General features: G+C 38.9%; 1 protein-coding gene and 1 long non-coding RNA gene across 3 annotated transcripts in view; one reads left to right on the top strand and one right to left on the bottom strand.

The window, feature by feature from the left end:
- Positions 1-134: 134 nt before the first annotated feature.
- On the top strand, positions 135-20,150 carry LOC124088845 (uncharacterized). The gene is made up of 4 exons (XR_006850483.2): positions 135-308; positions 13,424-13,550; positions 16,838-16,968; positions 19,979-20,150. It is a non-coding gene; the product is annotated as an uncharacterized LOC124088845 (long non-coding RNA).
- The window catches only part of Clmp (CXADR like membrane protein), a 95,672-nt gene continuing 80,006 nt past the window's right edge, over positions 6,454-22,119 (bottom strand). For both annotated transcript variants that reach the window (XM_046438626.2, XM_058577092.1), the window contains 5 exons: positions 16,779-16,980; positions 15,672-15,839; positions 14,864-14,986; positions 10,428-10,569; positions 6,454-9,860 (listed from right to left, as the gene is read on the bottom strand). In XM_046438626.2, coding sequence (XP_046294582.1) covers positions 9,560-9,860; positions 10,428-10,569; positions 14,864-14,986; positions 15,672-15,839; positions 16,779-16,980 — 936 coding nt within the window. In that variant the 3' untranslated portion in view covers positions 6,454-9,559. The remainder of the gene's footprint in view (positions 9,861-10,427; positions 10,570-14,863; positions 14,987-15,671; positions 15,840-16,778; positions 16,981-22,119) is intronic.

Raw genomic sequence — 22,119 nt, 5'->3', positions numbered from 1 at the left:
CGCCCCGGGGAAAGGGAGGGTGGGGCCAAGAGAGCCCGCGCGCGGGAGTCTTCCGTCACTCTAGGCGGGGGAGGGGAGCGTTCGCCGCGACGCAGGCGCCCGCAACCAGCGCGGGCGGGAGAGGGCGGAAGGAGAAGGAGGAAGAGGGGCGGGCACACTTGGAAACAACCAATGGTGGCAGCGCCAGCCGCGATCTTGTCCCGCGCCGAACAGGGTCAGCCCGAACGCAGGGCCTGAAGGGAGGGGTCCGGGGTCCGGAGCCCGGGAAAAGAAGACGGAAGTGGAGCGAGGACAAAATGGCCGCGAAGGTTGTTCCTCCCCTCCCCCACCAAGTCCTCATTTCTCCTTCCCCATCCACCACCGCGGTATTCTAGACGGTCCGCTTGGTCCCCGCACCCCGATTCCGTGCACCCACACTTCCTAGCTATAATGGCTTTGGGATAGGGCGGACCCTCAGTGTTTGAAGCGGTCATTTCGGCCTCACGGCCCCTCTAGGATAACTTGCTCATGGGCACCTCGATTTGGGATTAGGGTGAACCGCCAGGCCGCCGCGGTATCTCGCCTCTGTTCCTGTCCCTTAGAACACCCTGGACACGGCCCAGCGTTGGAGCGCCGAGCCGGGCCCCTCCTCCCGCCGAGCACATGGGGCTCGGGTCAGGCCCTCCCCCACTTGCCACGTTTCTCTCTTATTTATGAAAAAAATATTTAAAAGGTCCCGTATTTTTCCCTTGTAGGTGAGCTAGGCATTAGCAATTCGAGGTTCCGGTAGCCCTGTGTCCTTGATTTAGATTTCCGGAGCTTTTTTTATTTTCAGTAACATGAGGTAATGTCTTCACTGCCTTGGCTTTTATCAAAAATTAAACAACAGACCCTGCAGAGTCCTTGAAAACGTAACTGAGCCACCAAACAACAGTGCCTAGAATTTTAAATTGTGATGCATGGAGGCAGGCATTGGGGCCTTACCCTTCCAAGCCTGCCGGAGTTCCTTGAAGGCTTTCCATGTGTCCTTTCAAACAGTCAGGGCAGCTATTATTTCTGTACACTAGATAAATAAACACTGAAGAGTTAGAGCCTTTTTTAAAGATTATCCTACAGAATTTTTTAGTAGCCAAGCTACCAAAAATTGGTTTGGAAGTTCGCCAGACCAAGCGAGGAAGGCTAGCCGAGAATTGAGGACACCTTGCCCTTGTCAAAGCCAGTAAAACCTAGGGACAGAGTCAAACATGAAGGAAGAATCTTTTCATATTTGATTATTCTTGTTATCTTGAAGACCGTGGTGTATAGACCTAGCCTCCCCCTACCTCCTAAGAAGTTAATTTTTTATAATGATCTTTCAAGGCAGAGTGTTTTGTTTTTAAGCATCAGAACGATTTTTGAGATATATTACTTATTACCATATTAACAGAAAAATGAGTCTCCGAGATGTTATTTATGGGAAAATAAACTTCTGGTTAAGGTCAAACCTAGGTTGTAACCACAAGCTCCATCCCTGTCCCCAATGCCAAATTTAATAATGAGGACAAGGTTTTGAGAAAAAGGAAAAAGAAGTTTTATTGCTTTGGTAGCAAAGGAGAAACACAAGGGACTCGTGTCCCAAAGGCCAGGACTCTCTGGATGGGTGGGTGGGGGCGGGGTTAAAGGAATTTTTCAAGGGTTACATTCCAGTAGGGGGTCCCAGGGCATCCTGTTTTTCTCTTAGGATTCACCTGTTAATTTGGGAGATTGTCTGTCAGGCATCTCCTTCCTGCAGTGGGTGTGTTCTATTCAAGGGCAGTTAACTGGGGAAGAAAAGATAACACTGTCTTCCTAATCTTGTTGGGGGGGGCGGGGAAGAGAAGAAAAAAACACTTTAAAAAAATAATAATAAACCTTAGAGCAATGAGGACTACATTCAGAAGGTAAAGGGATCACTGTTACAGGTGTTTTTTTTTTTTTTTTTTGGTTATTTTGAAATGGTTTCACTATGTTGTTCAGTATCCTCTGGAACTCCTGGGCCCAAGTGAGCCTTTGGAATAGCTGGGACATACAGGCTTAAAATGTAGCTTTTTCACTACAGTGTGATTGCCTTTCTAGAAATATACTTGACTCCAACTCCAGAAGGAAGATGTATACTCTGGGCATTCTTTTCAATTTCCTTTGCTCTCTGCACTTTTTTTCATGCTCTAGAGTCGGAAGTCTCAATTCCGAAGTTTATCTATTTAAATCATTGAACTAGTGGAAAATAGAGCGGGGACCCAAATTCACTGGTTTGGGGGATCCCACCCAATAGCAGTGGTTTTAAAAAGCAGAACAGGGCTGGGGGTATAGTTCAGCTTTAGAGTACTTGCTTAGCATGTGCAAGGCCCTGGACCTGATGATCCCCATCACTGAAAAAAAAGCAGAATAACCCTTTTCTAGTCTCTTAAAATATGTTCTAGGACTTGACTATGTTCTTAGTAAATGGACTATGTTCTTAGTAAATGAGCCGAATGGAATAGTAATCAGAGCTGAATTCAAATTTAAGCCATTTTCTTGTGTAGAGGTAATTTCAGCTTACAAAACAATCCTTTCAGAGTTGTGAGGATTGGATAAAGTTATAACATGTAAAATTTTTCTTATCCTTTGCCTGATATTTTAGTTCTCTCCCTTTTCCCTTGGGATTTTTAATGCTGTAAATATCAGAGAATCCAAAGACTTTTATCAAATTCTCAAAGGTAGCCAAGACCCTATAAAATGTTAAGAACCTCTGTCCAGTACCAAAAAAAAAAAAAGTGAACCTTTTTTTGGGTATGGGAGAGTGAAGGTAGTGGGTGCTTAACCACTGAGCTATATCCCCAGCTCATTTAATTTAAGACAGGGGCCTCAGGCTGGGGTTGTGGCTCAGTGGTACAACACTTGCCTCACATGTGTGAGGCACTGGGTTCAATTCTCAGCACTACATATAAATAAACGAATAAAATAAAGGTCCATCAACAATTAAAGCCAGCATCAGGACTTAGCCAGGTTCTTTCTCAAAATAAAAAAGACTAGGAATGTAGCTCAATGGTAGAGTGCCCCAATAGTGAAGCAAAACAAAAACCATTCTTGAATCCTGTGACACAACTAAAAGATGCAGTGTATGCCCAGAGACGTGAGTGTATTTATGGCATTTCATCAAGGAAATTTGAAACTAGGATAAGTCAAGCTGTTATTAATATTTTACTTTCTGACTATAGTCAGGTATAAATTACTGTTTTGGAGCATAGGATACATATAAGTAACCCTGATACCTTTTTCCATCTTATGTCTTGCCTCCCTAACAAGATGATATGCCTTACAACACTTTCATGCCTTGTGCGGTGTTTTACAGACAGTAGAATCTTTGCCATTGCTGTTTTTGCTTTTTTGGGGGGGTGGTACTAAGGATCACTCTGCGCTACATCCCCAGACCTACCTATTTATTTATTTATTTATTTATTACAGTCTCACTAAATTTCAGAGGCTGACCTTAAATGTGTGATTCTCCTTCCTCAGCCTCCTGAGTTGCTGGAATTACAGACATGTGCCGTAGCACCCAGCTGCCATTGCTATTTTATTACATGCTTATGTACAGCATGCATGCAATCCTCAAAACAACTATTTTAGGCAGGTTTTATTATCTCCATTTTTTTTTCTGTGTGTGTGTGTGTGGGGGGGGGAGGGTGCTGGGGATTGAACCCAGGGCCTTGTGCATATGAAGCAAGCACTTTGCCAACTGAGGTATATCCCCAGCCCCATATTATCTCCATTTTAAATAAAGGAATTGAGGCCCATATCGATCAAATAATTTTTTCTACCTAAATCTGAATTTTTCAAAATCAGATTTATTTTATTCCAAAGCTTATACTCTTAACTCTTAGGCTAAATTATTTTCTACTTTATTAAATTTAAACTCCTTTTAAAATATCTTGTGTAACCGCTGCACTGTAAAGAGGAGGAACTATATAAATTATATTTTAATTAGTGCACTTTATTCTTTTATTAATTGAAACAGTCAACAGATCTGCTTATAAGTAGCAAAACTAATTGAGTTTTCCTTTTTTATAACTTTTCTATTCAAGAATGATGAGAAAAATGAGACGTACAAAAACAAGAGGGCTGGGATGTAGATCAGTAGTAGAGTACTTGCCTAACATGAAAGGCCCTGGATTCAATCTCCAGCATGACAAAAAAATAAAATAAAAAACAAGAGGGAATAGCTGGACATGTAATCCCCACTGTTCAAGAGGCTAAGAGAGGAGGGTCTCAAGTTCAAGACTAGCCTGGACAACTTAGCAAGACCCTGTCTCAAACAATAAAAAATTGCTGGGGATGTAGGTCTGTGGTAGAGCAGCTCTGGGTTCAATCCTCAGTACTGGGGAGGGAAAGGGGAGGAAAAATCTGCCCTAAAGAATTATAAACGTGATTGCTTTAAGTATGGGGTACCTGAAGTATTTAAATTCTAAATATTTGATAAATTGACATGCCCTTATTATCTTTGGAAAATTAACTATTAATTTGGCCTCTTAATGCAGCTTGTCTTTTTGCCTCTCAGAAAACCTGACAAAATTCTTAACCTTGCTGTATTCAGCATCCTGTACTTAACATTTAACAAGTATTATTATGCATTATATGATCTAAGCCCATTATTATTTTATCATATAAAAACATCATATACAATTATAAAGTTGAAAACTTTGTCCTAATTTGCAAAAAAAGACATTTTTTTTAAACAATTTGGACTTACTGTGTAAATGAGCTATCTATGTCCCATATATGGTGAAAAGCTCTATGGCAAGAAAGAAAGCAAAGGGAAGGGAAAACTCATAGCTGAGGATAAAGGTTTGAGGATTTCAGGAACCAGAATGGTCATTAATCAGGATCTTACAGTTCTGATGGAACATACTAACATAATGACTGGGTTTAAATCCTAGCTTTCTGCTACTGACTTAACCTCTCCAAGCCTTGGTTTTCTCCTTTATGAGATAATAATGCAAACATCTTCTCATAGGGCTGAAGTGAGTTTGAAGTTGAGAAAAAAATATGTAATATACTTAGTATGGTTTCTGACACATGAAAATTTCTCAGTTCATGAGCAGACATGGTGGTGCTTACCTGTCTTCCCAGCAACTCAGGAAGCAGCCTCAGCAATTTAGCAAAACCCTGTCTAAAATTTAAAAGGGCTGAGGATGTAGCTCAGGGGTCAAGCAAACCTGGGGTTCAATCCATAGTAAAAAAAAAAACCATTTGTTTTAATATGTGATAATTACTATTATTGCTATTATTTTATTGATGGACCTCTATGAAGAGTTATGAAAAATAATAATCCTACAAAACAGCCCCAAAGAAAAGCAGAGAGATAATGCATCTCGGGAGGAGGGAGGGGAAACTAGCCAAGCGTTAACCTTCCAGTAAATCCTTTACCAATGGGCCTTGAAGGAACGAGGCAAATACTGAATGTTGGGCTCTGGACTTAGACCTCCCCCCATTGCAAATTAGTCCTAAAAGGACACACAGTAAATACTGAACTATGGGCCCTGAAGGAAGGAGGCGATCAATCTCCTATCTCTCTAAGTAACAATGAATCTCAACCTTTTATAGCTGCCCTTCCGAGTTAAAATTTTTAACCTACTTAACTAGCCCCTGACTTTCCTAATGGTACACCCACAAGTTCCAATGATGAAACTATCCTAATTGTACCCTATAAAACCAAAACCTCTTCTGTAAACGATGGCCATTTTCTACAGAAAATGGGTCCCTAGAGTCCCCAAAGAACAACAAGCAACTTCCTGAATCTGTTGAGGTCTGCACCATCATTTTGGGCTTACACTCTGAAGTTTGTTTTCAGATTTTTGTGAACATCTTTGTATATACTTCTCTTTTCAGGTTTATTTTAATTTCTTAGTGTTACTTGTTAATATGTTACCTTGGCACAAAATACTTTTTTTGTGGTTTTGGTGCTGTGATGCACACCGGTAAGGAGGCTGAGGGAGGAAATTGCAAGTTTGAGGCCAGCCTCAGCATTTTACAGAGACCCTCAACAACTTAGTGTCTCCAAAAAATACTGAGGATATACAGTGGCAAAGCGCCCCTGGGTTCAGTCTCCAATTTATAAAATTACTTGTTTATTAAGTTTTGCTTATTGATTTTGATAAAGCAATTCTGATATCTCTTGGTATCCTCTGTACTATTTCCTTGTGAGAAAAAGTACTTGATGTATTTGTGACTGAAATCAATAAATAATAGACCATATTCAGTCTGAGTTCTTCTGTTCTGTTGGCAGCAAGCTGATAAACAAATTTCCAGGGCTGGTTATATGAGCTTCAGCCTTTCCTACAGCATCACTTTTACTTATTTATTTTTTAATTGCTGATACAGATGCATCTATAATAAATATTTGGTTTTTATGATGCTCAAACAATCCAATTACAAGGCAACTTAGAAATTAAAATTGAAACAAACAGCTTAACACCAGAAAAGAAGCAAAATTATATATGTCTTTTTGGAGCAGTCATTCTGAAACTGTTTTTATACAGTGTAACAACAAAGACATCAATTCATTATCTTACAAATTAAAGTTTGGTTTACATATTTTATAGAAATGGTTATTCTCTAAACATCCACATCATTCCATCTGTGTTTTCTTTCTACAACATTTATTTCTACCATTTAGTTATTTTTATCCTGTTTTTGTTTTCATATTTAAGAATCAATTTATTTGATTTGCAAAGTCAATGGAATATGGTTTGGAACCAGTAGTGGTTCTAACTTTATCCCAAGCCCAGAGCCTATATTATCTGAACCCAAATGCTGGACTCAAAGAGAAGCATTGCCAGACTTCAGCACCTTTTCTCTCAGATCTTTGATTTCCTAGAATCTCTAAACTCTTTGTATACTCTCTTTTGTGTATTTGTTGTACATTTCCATTGTGAATAGATTTTCAAAAAAACTGGATATTCAGTGGTATTTTAGCCTTCTGAAAACAAACATTGTTTAAGTGATTTAAACCTTTTCATGCAAAGGGAATTGATTCCTGCTTTCAGTGACACAGGCAGGAAGCTTTAGGTTCAAAGGTAGTCAATAATGAGAGGAAATTGCTAGTGATGACACAGCTGCAGCCTCCACAGTGTACTTGTTTGGCTCAGGTACTCTAGGAATGAGAATTCTCAGAATTACATAGTAGAAGAGATGTTGCCAGGATACCACCCTTCAAGAAAAGAAAAAAGGGAGGGGGAGGTATTCAGAGTAAAGGATTTTTTATATCTTACAATGAGATAAGAGGCAGTAGAAGGGGGCTGGGGATATAGCTCAGTTGGTAGAGTGCTTGCCTTGCATGCACAAGGCCCTGGGTTCAATCTCCAGTACCACAAAAAAAAAAAAAAAAAAAAGTAGAAGAAGCGTTCCAACTATGCCAATTCTCTTAAACTTACAGCAGGCATTTTTTATGTTTCTTTTTAAGTTTCTCATTTCTATCATTTTTTGAGGAAGACAAAACTCAGGTTAAGACTTTCTGCTTAGCATGTTCGAGGGCCTAAATTAGATCCCTAGCACCAACAAAAACTTAAGAATCAACTCCTAGGAACTTTATAAGAAAATGCATTTATACTATGGGAGAACACTACTGTGAAATTAAATAATGAATGAAAAACCAGAGGAGCCAGGTACAATGGTGCACACCTATAATCCCAACTATTGGGGAGGCTCAGGCAGGAGGATTGCAAATTCAAGGCCTGGGCAGCTCAGTGAAATCCTGTCTCAAAAAAAAAATTTTTTTTTAAAAAGGGGCTGGGGATGTAGGTCAATGGTAGATTGCCCCTGGAGTCAATTGCTAGTACTGAAGGAAAGAAAAAAAAAAAAAAAAAAAGGTAAAACTAGAGAATGGACAAAATCCCAGGTCATCTTGCTTTTGGAAGCATCTGATTACTATTTTAGAGACAAAACTTTCATCACCATACTTGGCATTGTTTTTTCTTTCTCTGGCCTACTACTCCAGCTCTACCAATGGTGAACAGTGGACATTGTGTTAGGTTCTTTGAATGGCTATTTCAGGATCAGCATTTTGGGACAGGTATTCTAATAGTCAAAACAATTAAAAAGAGATTTTATTATATTGGAGGCTACTACTTTATATTTGTCAGATAACCTTTCTTCTTCCATGCACCAATTATTTCAATGGCTTTCCTGGTGAATCCTTTTTGCTAATTCTTTCCAAGATGCTGACAACTGAAAGGTTAACAGGCATTAGTCATTCTCACTATTTTCCCTATGTGTTAGTTCCCTTTTCTTCCAACCCAGAGCTAGGCTTCTGTGGAAGCTGAAACTGAGAAAATACTGAATTTCTCTCTGCTTTGGCCTCTCATGAGGGAATGATTATGACATACATTTGCAAAGCCATAAGGAAATGTTGACAATCTGATCTTTTTGATAATTTAAGGCCTAGAATCATCAAAAGTCCCAGATTCACATCCTTCTAAAATGAAAGAAATAGAGGAAGCTCTAAGTTTGGTGCAGTACTAAACTTCTTTATATCACTTCCTGGCATATTAAGAGAAAACTGATCTAATCTCTCTTTGTAGACCAGTCAGTCTTGAAATTCTGGTTTCACATATTCTCCAAAGAAACTATAATAGTATGTCAGATTCAACATCTCTGAATCATTTTCTCTAGAGAACTTCTTGCTAAGGACATTGTTAAATAACCTGTAATGAATATTTGCGTCTTCTGGAGATATCCAGCAGGGTAGTCCTTAGAGGCATCTGATTTGAGGGAAAAACTCAGAATTGCTCCAGTATATATTTCTGATATTTGTCAGCAATCCTCTGAACCTCAATATGGTAAGCTTTCCATAGGCCCTTGTCACACATTTTGGACTCCTTTTTTAGTTCTTAGTTTGGGGTTCAGTGTGAAGAAAATAGCAATAGATAAGAGTAGGAGAAACACAATCACTCTTCTCCGTCTCTCACTACCACTATTTCAACTCCTTCTGAAATTAATATCCAAACTTATGACATATGAAAGTAAGTTGAACAGAAGAGACATGTTTCCTTTTTTTGGAGTTTCTTGGGAATGGTTAGTCCCATACATGGTACAGATCGGTTTAATATAAGGCTGTGGGTTCTGTTAGATTATCTGAATAATCACAATAATCCAGTAGGTTTGCAGAAATGCATAAAAAATTTATGAAAAACACCTCATTTCTTCTTGACAATAGTAAATTGAAGTATTGATACAAACCATCCCTGGTGAGTAGTTTTAGGAGCATTCACTTCACTTTTCCCCAACCTCCTCACCACAGGTCCTGGTCAATAGACAGATTTGTATTCCTATTTCCCTCTGCCCCCCAACTCTGGTCTAAAGGTCAATAGGTGCCTTTTTGGAGATGATCAGCTTACATCCTTTTGCTCATTTGATAGTGTATAAGTAAAGTGCTCATCTGAATCTGTTCCATGTGATGTTCACTGGTACTTAAATGACCTCTTATCTAATTTGAGTGGGTTGTGTGGCTGGTGACTGAACTCCAATGACTAGAAGAGTCCTAAGATCCTGACTCCTAGGAAAGCATGGGAGTCAAGTCCACTGTAATTCAGACAGTTTGGAAGGCTCTGCTCTGGCTGGGGATCATGCTGGGTGTGTTTTCTGCTTTGGTCAGGGTGGCATGATGAACTTTCTTTGGTTCAGAGCCTCTCACTTCTGGCCCCACTAGGCTGTATGCGTGGGTGGCCAGCCCAGGCTGGGGTGCTGCTTCAGTTGACAGTGTCCGCTGGCTGCGTGAGGCACTATTTGCTGTGGAGCGAGTGGAAGAAGAACCGGAGCGTGAGCTCCGAGAACCTGAGGAAGAGGAGCTAGGTTTCACAAGCCGGGCTTTGGGGGCTTCAGCATCTTCTCTGAAGAGAAAAAACAGCAAAGATAAACTTCAGTATTGACATTGTTTCCACCATGGTTATGTCTTCCTGAGGTTTCCCAATAAGTTCCTCAAGTTTTAAACCTCAAACAATACCATCAGAAGGCAGCCATTTAGGGAACAAAGCACTTCCTCATTTCTTAAGACTTAGTGCTCGGCAAAGGTTTGGTTTTTGGCCCAGAGATCCATCCTATTACACTGGGAGGATGTCTCCACATGAAATGATTTTTATAGCATTTACCCTGACATAGAGTTTGTGTATGTGAACCCTTTCATGGCCTGTAGGCCCAGCCTTTATTGTATGCCCTTTGAACATGGAAATGAATCAGAAGTAATGGAAAGTTGAACTTTTATATCTCTGTTGAGGATAGTTTCACAATAAAGTCCAGGTAAACCAGACCTGTCCTAGACCACAACTTCTTTCCTTAACAGAATAATCATTTTAACAAAGTCATGATTCAGAAGAAACTGGGAATATTTATTTTGACTAGTTACTAAGGAACTGGCCCTAGAAATAAAAGGTGGTGGAAGTGGAACTTGGGAGGCTTACCGAATTTCATTTGGTCTCTCTTCTTCCTCATATCTCTCTTTGTCTTTCCTTCGGATTAACAGCCACACCAAGAGGAAAATCAGCAGGGCTCCAGCCACAATACCTGTCACTGCTCCTGCAACCATGCCGATGCTTTGTACATCTGTTTTCTCAGAAGCAGAAGCACAAGTAAAACCTAACATAAGCTAGGAAATACAGGAACTTTAAAAAAAAAAAAAAAAAGCCCTAGCTGGGTGCAGTGTCACACACCAAAGGTACCAGGGATTGAACCTGCTTTACCATTGAGCCACATCCTCAGTTTTAAATTTTATTTAGAGAGAGGGCCTTGCTGAGTTGCTGACTTCCATTTATATATTTCATTTATATCTGACTTCCAGAATAGCACCCCATTATCCTCTTGTGTTACATGACTGTCCCTCTTGATATTTTTGCAGTTGTAAATATTGAATCACAGACTTCACTAGCAATTGGCCTAAATTTTATTGAATAAGTCTGTGTTAGTTCAGATGATAAACTGGGCTAGGATAGTTACTGTATTAGATCTGAATATTTGTCAGCCTTAATAAGATCATCATTTAGGCAATCCTGTGGCTCTATCAACTTCTCTGCTTTCTCTAACTTCCCTCTTCTTCCAACAGTAAAACAAAAAAGAGTATAGCCAATAATGTTAGACTCCATGTGGGAATTACCAGTGGATCCTAGAAATTTAGAAATCAGACTGGGTGCGTGGCGCCCACCTGTAATCCCAGTGGTTTGGGAGGCTGAGACAGGAGGATCGTGAGTTCAAAGCCAGCCTCAGCAATTTAGCAAGGCCCTAAGCAACTCAATGAAACTTTGTCTCTAAATAAAATCCAAAAAAGGCTGAGGATGTGGCTAAATGGTTAAGTGCCACTGGGTTCAATCCCTGGTACCAAAAAAAAAAAAAAGAAAAGAAATTTAGAAATCAAAGTGAATGTGATTTTGCACATTAGTAACTCACACACTCTTTTATCCATACACTAAATATTTATTAAGTGCTTAGCAGGCACAGTTTTAGGTGTTTATTAAGTGCCAAATCAGGCACAGTTTTAGGCATTTGTGAAGATAGACAAGGATTTTTGCTTTTTTTTTTTTTTTGAGTTTATATTCCAGAAGGGGGAAAATAGATAATAAGTACATAAAAACAATTTCAGATAATATTTACATACTGTGAAAGTAAAAATGTATTGAGTGATCACTTAGAGAATGAGGGGATACCACTTGAGTTTGGGTCATTGGGACTCTGAAGAAGTGATATTTTGAGTTGAGATAAAAAATGATAGAAGGGCTGGGGTTGTAGCTCAGTGGTAGAGTGCTTGCCTTGCATGTATGAGTCGCTGAGTTCGATCCTCAGCACCACATAAATAAATAAAGGTATTGTGTCCACCTACAACTAAAAAAGATATTTACAAAAAAATTATAGAAAAGGCTGTTTCTTCTGATTATCTAGGACAGAAGGAGTAGCAAGTGCAATGAATATGTATGGGTTTGGGGCATAGTAAGCAAGATATAGAGTAGGGGGCTGAGGTCACATGAGGTCAGAGATGGGATAATAGTATTCCTATTAAAATACTTGGGACCAACTCATACAGGGCCTTATATGCCTTAAGAGCTATAGATAAGTAACGTGATCCAAGTTACATTTGAGAAAGTATTCCATGGCTATTATAGGAAAAATGGATCATGAAGAAGAAAGGGGAAGCAGTGACACAAATTAGCATGCTTATATTATGGCAGGTTAGAGATCGTGGTGGGTTGGGTTGGGCAGGAGTAATGTATACAAAAGCAGGTAGATGAATATTACCTATATTTTAGAAGTATACTCAATAGAAAGTGCTGGTTATTCTTGTCCTGCTATCTTTATTTTTTTCTAATATCTTTATAAACAAAATGACCTCTTTACTTAAAAATTGACTTTTTGAAAAAGTTGAACTTTAGATATCTTTTACTTAACTTCTCAAAGTGCTGGATTTATTTTATCTGACTAATATCAACTTAAGGAATGTGTTTTCCCTGCTACTACACCCCCAATACACATATAATCAAGATGAATTTTCTGTTACTAGAAATTTGGGTTGCTTTCACGTTGTCACAATTCAAAATATATTATTCTTTCTCATATGTATTTGCACACTTATGGAATATCTCTGAAGGAAAAATTCACATAAGTATTGCTGGATAAAACTTTTCCATCTAAAGTAAAATGGGTCACTAATTGTTATATACTCATACAATGGAATACTATAAAATGGCCAGGTGTGGTGGCACACAATTGTAATCCCAGTTACTGGGGAAGCTAAGGCAGGAGGATCATGAATTCAAAGTCAGAAGCAAAAGTTAGGATCTAAGTAACTCAGTGAGACCTTGTCTCTAAATAAAATACAAACTAGCATTGGGGATGTGGCTCAGTAGTCGAGTACCCTGACTTCAATCCCTGGTACTTGCCCCCCCCCCGCCCCTCGCCAAAAAAAAAAAAAAAAAAGAAGCTGAACATAAATGGAATAATTTCATTTCTTTAAAGTAAAGTAAAAGTATTCCTATTAAAGTAATTTTAGAATAAAGTATTAATAATGGATAAAGTTAGTAATCTGGGTAATGGAATGGTAGAAGAAACTGTGATGGGTCCATAATTATGATACTGGTTATATAGGTATATTTACTTTTGAAAGTCTATCAAAATATACATTTAGGATTTATGTATTTGATATATTTTACTTCACTATTTTTACTACCCCAAAGTCTGTAGATTAAACTAAATGGTGCTATTAGATTACACTCTGATAAAAAATGTAAAAACTCCTATTTCCTCATAATCTTTCTTATAATTGGCACTACATTTATTTTTAAATTTACTAAGATGAGGGCTTAAATTTTTATTTTATTTTTTTTTAATTTATTTTTTTTTTAAAGAGAGAGGGAGGGAGGGAGAGAGAGAGAGAGAGAGAGAGAGAATTTTAATATTTATTTATTTTTTTTAGTTTTCGGCGGACACAACATCTTTGTTTGTATGTGGTGCTGAGGATCGAACCCGGGCCGAACGCATGCCAGGCGAGTGCGCTACCGCTTGAGCCACATCCCCAGCCCAGGCTTAAAATTTTAAAAAGAGTAAGTTGGGCATGGTAAACCCAGCAGCTGGGGAAACAGCTGGGGAAGCTGAGACAGGAAGATCACAAGTCCGAGACCAGCCTTAGGTCCTAAGCAAACTAATGAGACCCTGTCTCAAAAAATAAAAAGGCTTGGGCTGGGATTGTGGCTCAGTTGCACAGCACTTACCTAGCATGTGTGAGGTACTGGGTCCGATTCTCAGCACCACATATAAATATATAAATGTAAAAAAAAAAAAAAAAAAAAAAAAATATATATATATATATATATATATATAAAAATATATAAGACCCATTGACAACTAAAAAAAAATTTAAAAAAATAAAAAGGCTAGGAATGTAGCATAATGGTAAAGTGCTCCTGGAGTGAATCCCAGCCCCAAAGTAAATATACAAAATAAAAAGTGTGGGGTTTTGGAGAGGTCCTCTTATTTTATTGATATAAACACAGTTAACAGTATTTCTTTTTCTGTGAAGTGCCTGTTAAATCTGTGAGAAAAAATAACCTGAAACTTGAAAACAGACATAAGAAGTACAATGATTGATAATGTACTTCTAGGTAGAGGGGCAATTGGTAAATCTCTGTCCAATAAAGACAGAAATGATTGCTGGTACCAGTTAAACAAGTGACTCCAGAAATTATGGTCTGTGATTTTGAAGAATATTAACCAGTCCAATGCCTAACTCAGCAATCTTCACTTTCTTTGTTAAATTGTTTCTATCCCTTCTTAAATGCTCTTTAAACATTTTACTAGCTTCCTCATTTAAGTAAGTAGTCTTTTTTTGGGTGGGGGTGGGTGGGTACTGGGATTGAACCCAGAGGTGCTTTACCCAACACTCTGAGCTCCATCCTCAGCCCTTTTTATTTTTTATTTTAAGACAGGTTCTCATTAAGTTGTATAAGGCCTCACTAAGATTCTGAGGCTGGTCTTGAACTTGTGATCTTCCTGCCTCAGCCTCAAGAGCTGCTAGGATTACAAGAGTGTGCCACTGCACCTGGCTGAAGTATTTTTTTTTTTTTCTGGTGCTGGGGATTGATTGAACACAAGGCCTCATGCATGCTAGGCAAGTGCTCTACCACTAAGCTATATCCCAGCCTACATTTCATTAGAGGGCAGGTTAATTTACAAGCTGGCAAATAGAGTCAGACGCAATTGTTGAATGGTCTCTGCAACTGCCAAATTTATTTTGGTAATTGCCATATCCTTCTGGAAATAAAGACTTTGACCTTGACCCTACTCTTGCTCATGATTAAAATGTCTTATATTGAACCACAATGCAAAAATAAAACAAAAAAATCCTTTGGATACTTACACTGTACAGTCACTCGCACCACACAGCTTTCCTTCCCAGCCTCATTGCCTGCTGTGCACTGGTAGAGCCCAGAAGAAGACATGGTGAGATTCTGCAACAGAACTCTGCCAGGGTTGTTGTAGTCTATACAAGGAGAAAGAATGACATTAAGCCACCTTAGTGACAGAATCTTTATTTATTTTTGACTATATAGGACATTGTTGACCTAAGATTCTGTATTGTAGTTTGATAAGAATGAATAGAAAAGATTCATTTTTTAGCATGGGAAAACAGGTAAATATTCTTTTAAATTGTAGTACATCTTCAAAAGTTAGAAAAGATTGTAGATATTGCCAGGTACAGTGGTGCATCCCTGTAATCCCACTGGCTTGGGAGGCTGAGGCGGGAGGATCTTGAGTTCAAAGCCAGCCTCAGCAATGCTGAGGTGCCTAGCAACTCAGTAAGCCCCTGCCTCTAAATAAAATACAAAATAGGGCTGGGGATGTGGCTCAGTGGTCAAGTGCCCCTGAGTTCAATTCCTGGTACCAAAAAAAAAAAAAAAAATAGATTGTGGATCTTTATGGAATACTAAACAAGACAATTAGATGATAGATTTCTGTAATATTTTTTCCTAATCTCTTTTACCACTTTTATATGGCATTTGAAGAAAGATTTTCTGTCCTACTTTATGGATAAAAAAAAATTCCATTTTCAAGAGGTTCCACAATGTCCTCAAGGTCATATAGTGAGTTGCTGACAAAGCAGATTTAGAATTCATGGACACAGTTCTATCTTATTGGCACAGTAGACTGGTAGAAAGATGACTTACCAATCCTGGATTTGGGAGGCAAATGTTCATCCTCTCCCTCTTTCTCCGGGATTCGCTGCCAGTAATACACAATGGGCTTTGTGCCAGAGGATGACTCACATTGCAGAGTCAGATCACTTCCTTCTGTCAGGTCTCCTTCCAACTCACACTTGGGCTTGGATGGTCTCACTGCCCAAAAAAGAGAATAAAGGTGTAATGATTCAAAGATTCTCTAAACACCACATCAAAGGAAAAACTATGTTCAATTGAGTTGTTTCTCCAGCCATACCTTATGGTTGACCTTTGAGTTGGGATTCAACTAGGCATGGGTTATATTACCCTGTGATTTCAACCCACTTTATTCACCCTCTGCCACACACACAGTTTAAGCTGCTACTAGTGGTGCTGTTGTAATTTTTAGGGGCTACCTCAGAAACAACTACATACTTTTCAAAGAAGAGGAATTGTTTTTTTAGGAAATTTTAGGAATGTTAAGTGTGATTTTATTGAAACTGAAATAGAGATAGAAAATCATTAAATTGGAGCTAATTAAGTAGAACTTAGTAGGTTTTGCTATCAAAAAATAAGGTGGGTGCCATGGTAATCCCAGTAACTTGGGAGGCTGAGTCAGGAAGATTGCAAGTTCAAAACCATCCTCAGAAACTTGGTGAGACCCTGTCCCAAAATTAAAAAATTAAAAAGGGCTGGGGATGTAGCTCAGTGGTAAGATGCCCCTGGGTTCAATGCCCAGTACCAAAATAATAATAATAGCAACAACAATAAATTTGAATCATCTCTGAGAGATTTAAGATAACTGTAAGGGAGCTGGAGATGTTGCTCAGTGGTCGAGTGCCTGCAAGGCCCTGGGTAACATCCCCAGCACTACCCCCGCACCCCCGCAAAAAAATACAAACACTAGAGGCTATTTAAATTTTGTAATGGGCTATCATGGAAAATATGGCTGAAATACAGAACATAAATGCTTCTTTGCAGGGAGCTGGACTAGGTGACCTCTAAGTGTATAATACAAAGTGCTGAACACAAAGTTTTGTACCACCATGACTTATTTGCCTATCTCTCACAGAAATCTTATTAAGATATGACATTTACCTTGGCACTCTGCCTTACCTAAGACTTTTAAGATGACGTGGCTCCACACATAACGCCCTGAATTCTTCACCTTGCAGGTATACCTGCCCTCATCACTGGGTTTTAGAGGCTCGATCTTCAGGGAGGCATCTCCTGCCAGGAAATTGGAAGCAAATGCCACTCGGCCCTTCTGTTCCTCAGTTAAGTTATTGTAGACATGACGACTGGAGTAAGTGATCACCTGTGGGAAAGATGGAGGCAGAGTCAAGCAATGTGGCTCTCAGTGTTCCTCCCCTGCTGATGTCAAGATGAAGAAAGGGAATACTCCCAGTGGCACTAAGTGGCCAAGCTTGGGGCTGATTCTAATAGTCCAAGATGCCTTGGTTCTCAATAGCAGTACAATTTTGTTTAGGCCTCGCTTCTCCTTCCATGAATAATATATCTGTGTAGCATTTAATTACTGAAGTTCACATATCTAAGTTACAGAAAGAAGTGCACAGTTCTGTGTACTCTCAGCATAGAATTTTTCTGGAATAGTATACAATAAATGGTATCAGTAGTTGACTCTGAGGAGAACTGAGGGGACAGAGAGTAAGAATAGAGAGATTTACCCTTGCCCTGTAAACTTTTTTCTGTCTGTTGCATTTTCTACCACTTGCATGTGATATCTTCAAAATACACTACACTCTTTGTCTTAAGAGCATTTAGGTGCGATCTAGTTTAGTTCTTACCACGGTTTTTCCAAGTAGTTATTTTTTTCCCCAAGTAGTTATTATTCCCATTTTTTTTTTAGTATTTATTTTTTAGTTTTAAGAGGACACGACATCTTTATTTTATGTTTAGGTGGTGCTAAGGATCAAACTCAGTGCTTCAAGCATGCTGGGCGAGCACTCTACCACTGAGCCACAACCCCAGCCCTGAACACGGGTCTTTGAAATTCATCTTGTTCTTACATATTATAGTTACCTCTCTCCCTCTTTCTTTTTTCCCTCTTGCATTCATTTCACTGCTCATTAACTATTCTTTCGTAAAGTTTACAAATGAAGGAGAAAGAGTAAAACTGAAAAATCAATCTATTTTATTCTTATAAAATTTGAGAATTTGGTGAGGAGACTGGAGGTAAATGGTCATAATTCAAGTCTGACACTATGGCTTTCATTGTTTGATTTTCTTTCCTTTTTTTAATTTTATTGCAGTTTTGTAAGAATAGGTAGGAAAAATATGTTTCTTCTTTCATAAAATTCAAATGAGCATCATGCTTTTGCTTTCCCAGTTAGGAGGAGCAAGTTTTGATTTTCTCCAACTAGGAAACAAACTAAAACAAACAAACAAAAGAACCTTGAGACTTGTTGTCTGCCTCTACTTTTGTAAACTTTCCCTGAATTTTCTTAGTTTATCACTCCTGTTAGTTACAGAAACCATGCTAATCTAATCCATCAAAACTTCAGCCACATAATTTCATCTTTGTCCTCTCTGCCATTCAGCAATCCTATCCGTAAACCTGTTTGACTTAACCGGCAGCAAACATGGAGATCTTCCTTTGGGTCAGGAGGAAGTCAGATGAGTAAAACCCTCTTCCAAGTAACTTATAATCAAGCGGGCTTAACAAGAAGAGAAATATAAACATAGAAAAAAGAAAAAAACAAGAAATGATTTACTTGAAATAATATCAGGGAGACTGGCCCAGAAAAATTGGTATTTGAATCAGGCTTTGACAGATGAGCAGACTAAATAAAAGACAAGAGGCAGGAAGAAAAGGGCTGAGGGAGCATTCCAGATACATAGAACAGCACTAAAAAAAAGACATGCAAGCATATGGGAGTCTCCCAAGCACATTTCTGGCTGCAGCTGTCTAAATTGTTTCACTCTAAGCCTTTAACCCCTCCTCAATCATGTGATGCTCTGAAGCTCATCCGATACTTTTCTGAAAAGATTTAAAGCTATCCAATGAAGAGTCCATCCATTCTCTCTCCATTATATAAAAACTTTTTCAGTACTATCATGCATTTTGCTCTTACCACCTCTCTGAGAAAAATGTTTTCTCTCTTCTCTGCATATCCTTTTTCCTCAACAGATATTTACTGAGCTTGTGTCAGGCACTATGCCCAGCACTGAGAAAACAAATAGGAATGAGACATACATAGTTCCTCCCCTGAAGAGCTCACAGTCCTAGGGGGAGAGGAGGAGTGGAGGAGAGAAATGAACACTGTAACTAATAATATACTTAAAACATTTTCTCAATATGCCCTCACATTTCAATATTACACTATTGTGACGATTCTCATATCTGTGTCTCTCCTTCTTTGTCTTTGTCTTCATCTTCATCTTCGTCCCCCACCCCCTTCTACTTCATGGAGTCTTGCTGTGTTGCATAGGCTGGCCTCCAAACCTTGGCTCAAGCAAGACTCCTGCCTCAGTCTCTGGAGTAGCTGAAATTACAGACCCATAGTACCACATCGGGCATAAACTCTATTTTCATATTTCCAGCTCCCTGGCTGCTGTATATTTCTTTTCACTCCACTCTGCCCTACATACTGCTGTCCAGTTAATCTTGTTACTATGAGCCACACCCCCAGCCCTATTTTGTATTTTATTTAGGGACAGGGTCTCACTGAGTTGCTTAGCATCTTGCTAAATCGATGAGGCTGGTTTTGAACTCACCATGCTCCTGCCTCTGCCAATGCACCAGCTCTTTTCCAGCTCAAAACCCGAACAGCTCCCCACTATCTTTGAATGATGACCAGACTCAGCCTAGGGTTGGTCCTCAAAATGACCTCTATATTTTGGTCCCAATCTCCTTTATTCTACTTCATATACCAGGGTGTATCAGAATACTGTTATGGTTTGGATGTGAGGTGTCCCCTAAAAGCTCACATGTGAGACAATCAAGAAGGTTCAGAGGAGAAATTATTGGGTTATAAGAGTTTTAACCCAATCAGTAAATAAATCCCCTGACAGGGATTAACTGACTGGTAACTGAAGTGGTAGGGTATGGCTGGAGGAGGTAAGACTTTGGGGGTATGGCTTTGGGGTGTATTTTTTGTATCTGGAGAGTAAAAACTCCCTGTTTTCTGATCACCATGGGATGAGCTGCTTCCCTCCACCACCCTCTCCCATCGTGATGTTCAGTCTCACCTCAAGCCCTGAGGAATGGAACTAGATTTCTTTCTTCTTTTTTTAAGAGAGAGAGAGAAAAAGAGAGAGAGAGAGAATTTTTTAATATTTATTTATTTTTTTAGTTTTCGGCAGACACAACATCTTTATTTGTATGTGGTGCTGAGGATCGAACCCCGGGCGGCGTGGATGCCAGGCCAGCGCGCTACCGCTTGAACCACATCCCCAGCCCTGGAACTGGATTTCTATGGACTACTCTGAAACTGTGCACCCTCAAATAAACCTCCTCCTCTATTATTGTGCTGGTCAGGTCCTTTAGTCACAGCAGTGAAAACGCTGACTAACACAACTACCTCATTCCCATTTCATGAAAATGAGTTGTGTTTCTGTATGCTCACTTCATTTTTCCACTTAGATCTAAGTCCTTTTTCTCCATCTCTCCACAAACCCTATTCAACTAAGTGTGGCAGCTCATGACTAATTCCAGCAACTCAGGAGGCTGAGGCAGGAGGATCACAAATTCCTAGGTAATTTAGTGAAACCCTTTCTCAAAAAATAAAAAGGGCTGGAGGTGTAACTCAGTGGTTAAAAAAAACAAAACAAAGCAAAAAAACACCTTGATTTAAAACCCATTACTGAAAAAAAAAAAAACAACCCAATTTATTCTATTTTGTTTGTTTTTCTTTCTCTATTGTTTAAATTTTTATTAGAGCATTATAGTTATACATAGAGGTGGTGTTCTTTTTAACAAAGACATGCATACATGGAATGTTATTTACTCTATTCCCCTCCACATTCCCTACTTTTCCTCCACTCCTCCTTCCTATTCATTCTTTTAAGTCCCAAATGAATAGTTACTTCTCATTACACCTTTTTTTTTTTTACACCTTTCTTAATATGACACTCAAGACTGAGAAGGGTTTTTTTTTTTTTTCTTTGCTCTCACCCATAACATTTTTTTTTCTTTTCTTCTTTTTTTTCCCTGCAGTGCTGGTGATGAAACCCAGGGCCTCATTCATGCTGGGTACTCTTTGCCACTGAGCTATACCCCTCATCCATAATATTTCTTTGTACCGTTTTTTTTGAACTGGGGGTGAATCCAGGCATTGTGCATTACGGTTTCTGCACCATTTTATTTGAAAAGGAATCGTGGAAGACTTTGAAATGGGCAGACAGGTTGCTGGATGTGCTTTCAATAATGCTTCTGGGTTATTTTATATGCATCTCTTGTTTTTGTCTTTGGTTAGAATGTTTTACAACTCTTCATTCAATAAGCATTGATTTAAAACATACTCTATCCTTTACACTGTGCTAGAGATGATAAAAATACAAAGAAATGAGTACTGTAAGTGTTAAAGTATAAATTTTTAAAAATCAAGTAAAACCATGATTTTCATATATACAGACAAAAACACATGTCAAAGATTTTAATAACCAATGAGACATTAAACCGGTTCCAATGAGAAATGGGTCTAAAAGGGATTTATATCTTCTTTGGCCAAAAATCATTTGCATCTTTTTTTTTTTTTTTGTTATTAGGGATTGAACCCAGGGGCGCTTAACCACTGAGCCACATTCCTAGTCCTTTTTTCTATTTTATTTAAAGATAGGATCTTGCTAAATTGCTTAGGGCCTCTCTAAATTGCTGAGGCTGGCTTTGAACTCCAAATCATCCTGCCACAGCCTCCAGAGCCACTGAGATTACAGGAGTGTGCCACTGTACCCAGCATATATATATATATATATATATATTTTTTTTTTAACATCTTTTTTTATTTTATTTTTATGTGGTGCTGAGGATCGAACCCAGCGCCCCGCGCATGCCAGGCAAGCGTGTTACTGCTTGAGCCACATCCAAGCGTGTTACTGCTTGAGCCATATCCCCAGCCCATCAGCTTATATTTTATTTTTGAAATAGGGTCTCCCTATGTTGCTGAGGGTCCTCAAACTTGTGATCCTCCTTCCTCAGTCTCCAGAGTTGCTGGAATTATAAGTTTGCATCACCATGCCCTGCTAAATCTTTTAGATTCTAAAAGGTGAATGCCCTTCCCCAAGATGGATTTCAGAACTTGGATTTGAACCCAAGATTTCTAGAGATGAGTCCCTTTCCTTCTTCTTGTCCTCTTCCCCCAAACATGCAGCTCTCCCTCTCCACTTATCTATAACTTGCAGCTACTATTGAAAAGAACGCAGAAATTCAAGACAAACTATCTGTTTTGATGTTTTGTTTAAGGATAAGTTTTCAACTAAATGCACTTACTATACT

The sequence above is a fragment of the Marmota monax genome, unplaced genomic scaffold (genome assembly GCF_021218885.2).
Source record: "Marmota monax isolate L192 unplaced genomic scaffold, Marmota_monax_Labrador192_F-V1.1 WCK01_AAM20220418_F8-fsc00081, whole genome shotgun sequence".
NCBI lineage: Eukaryota > Metazoa > Chordata > Mammalia > Rodentia > Sciuridae > Marmota > Marmota monax.
Note: the sequence above shows the minus strand (reverse complement) of the source record. Positions and strands in the feature narration are given on the sequence as shown.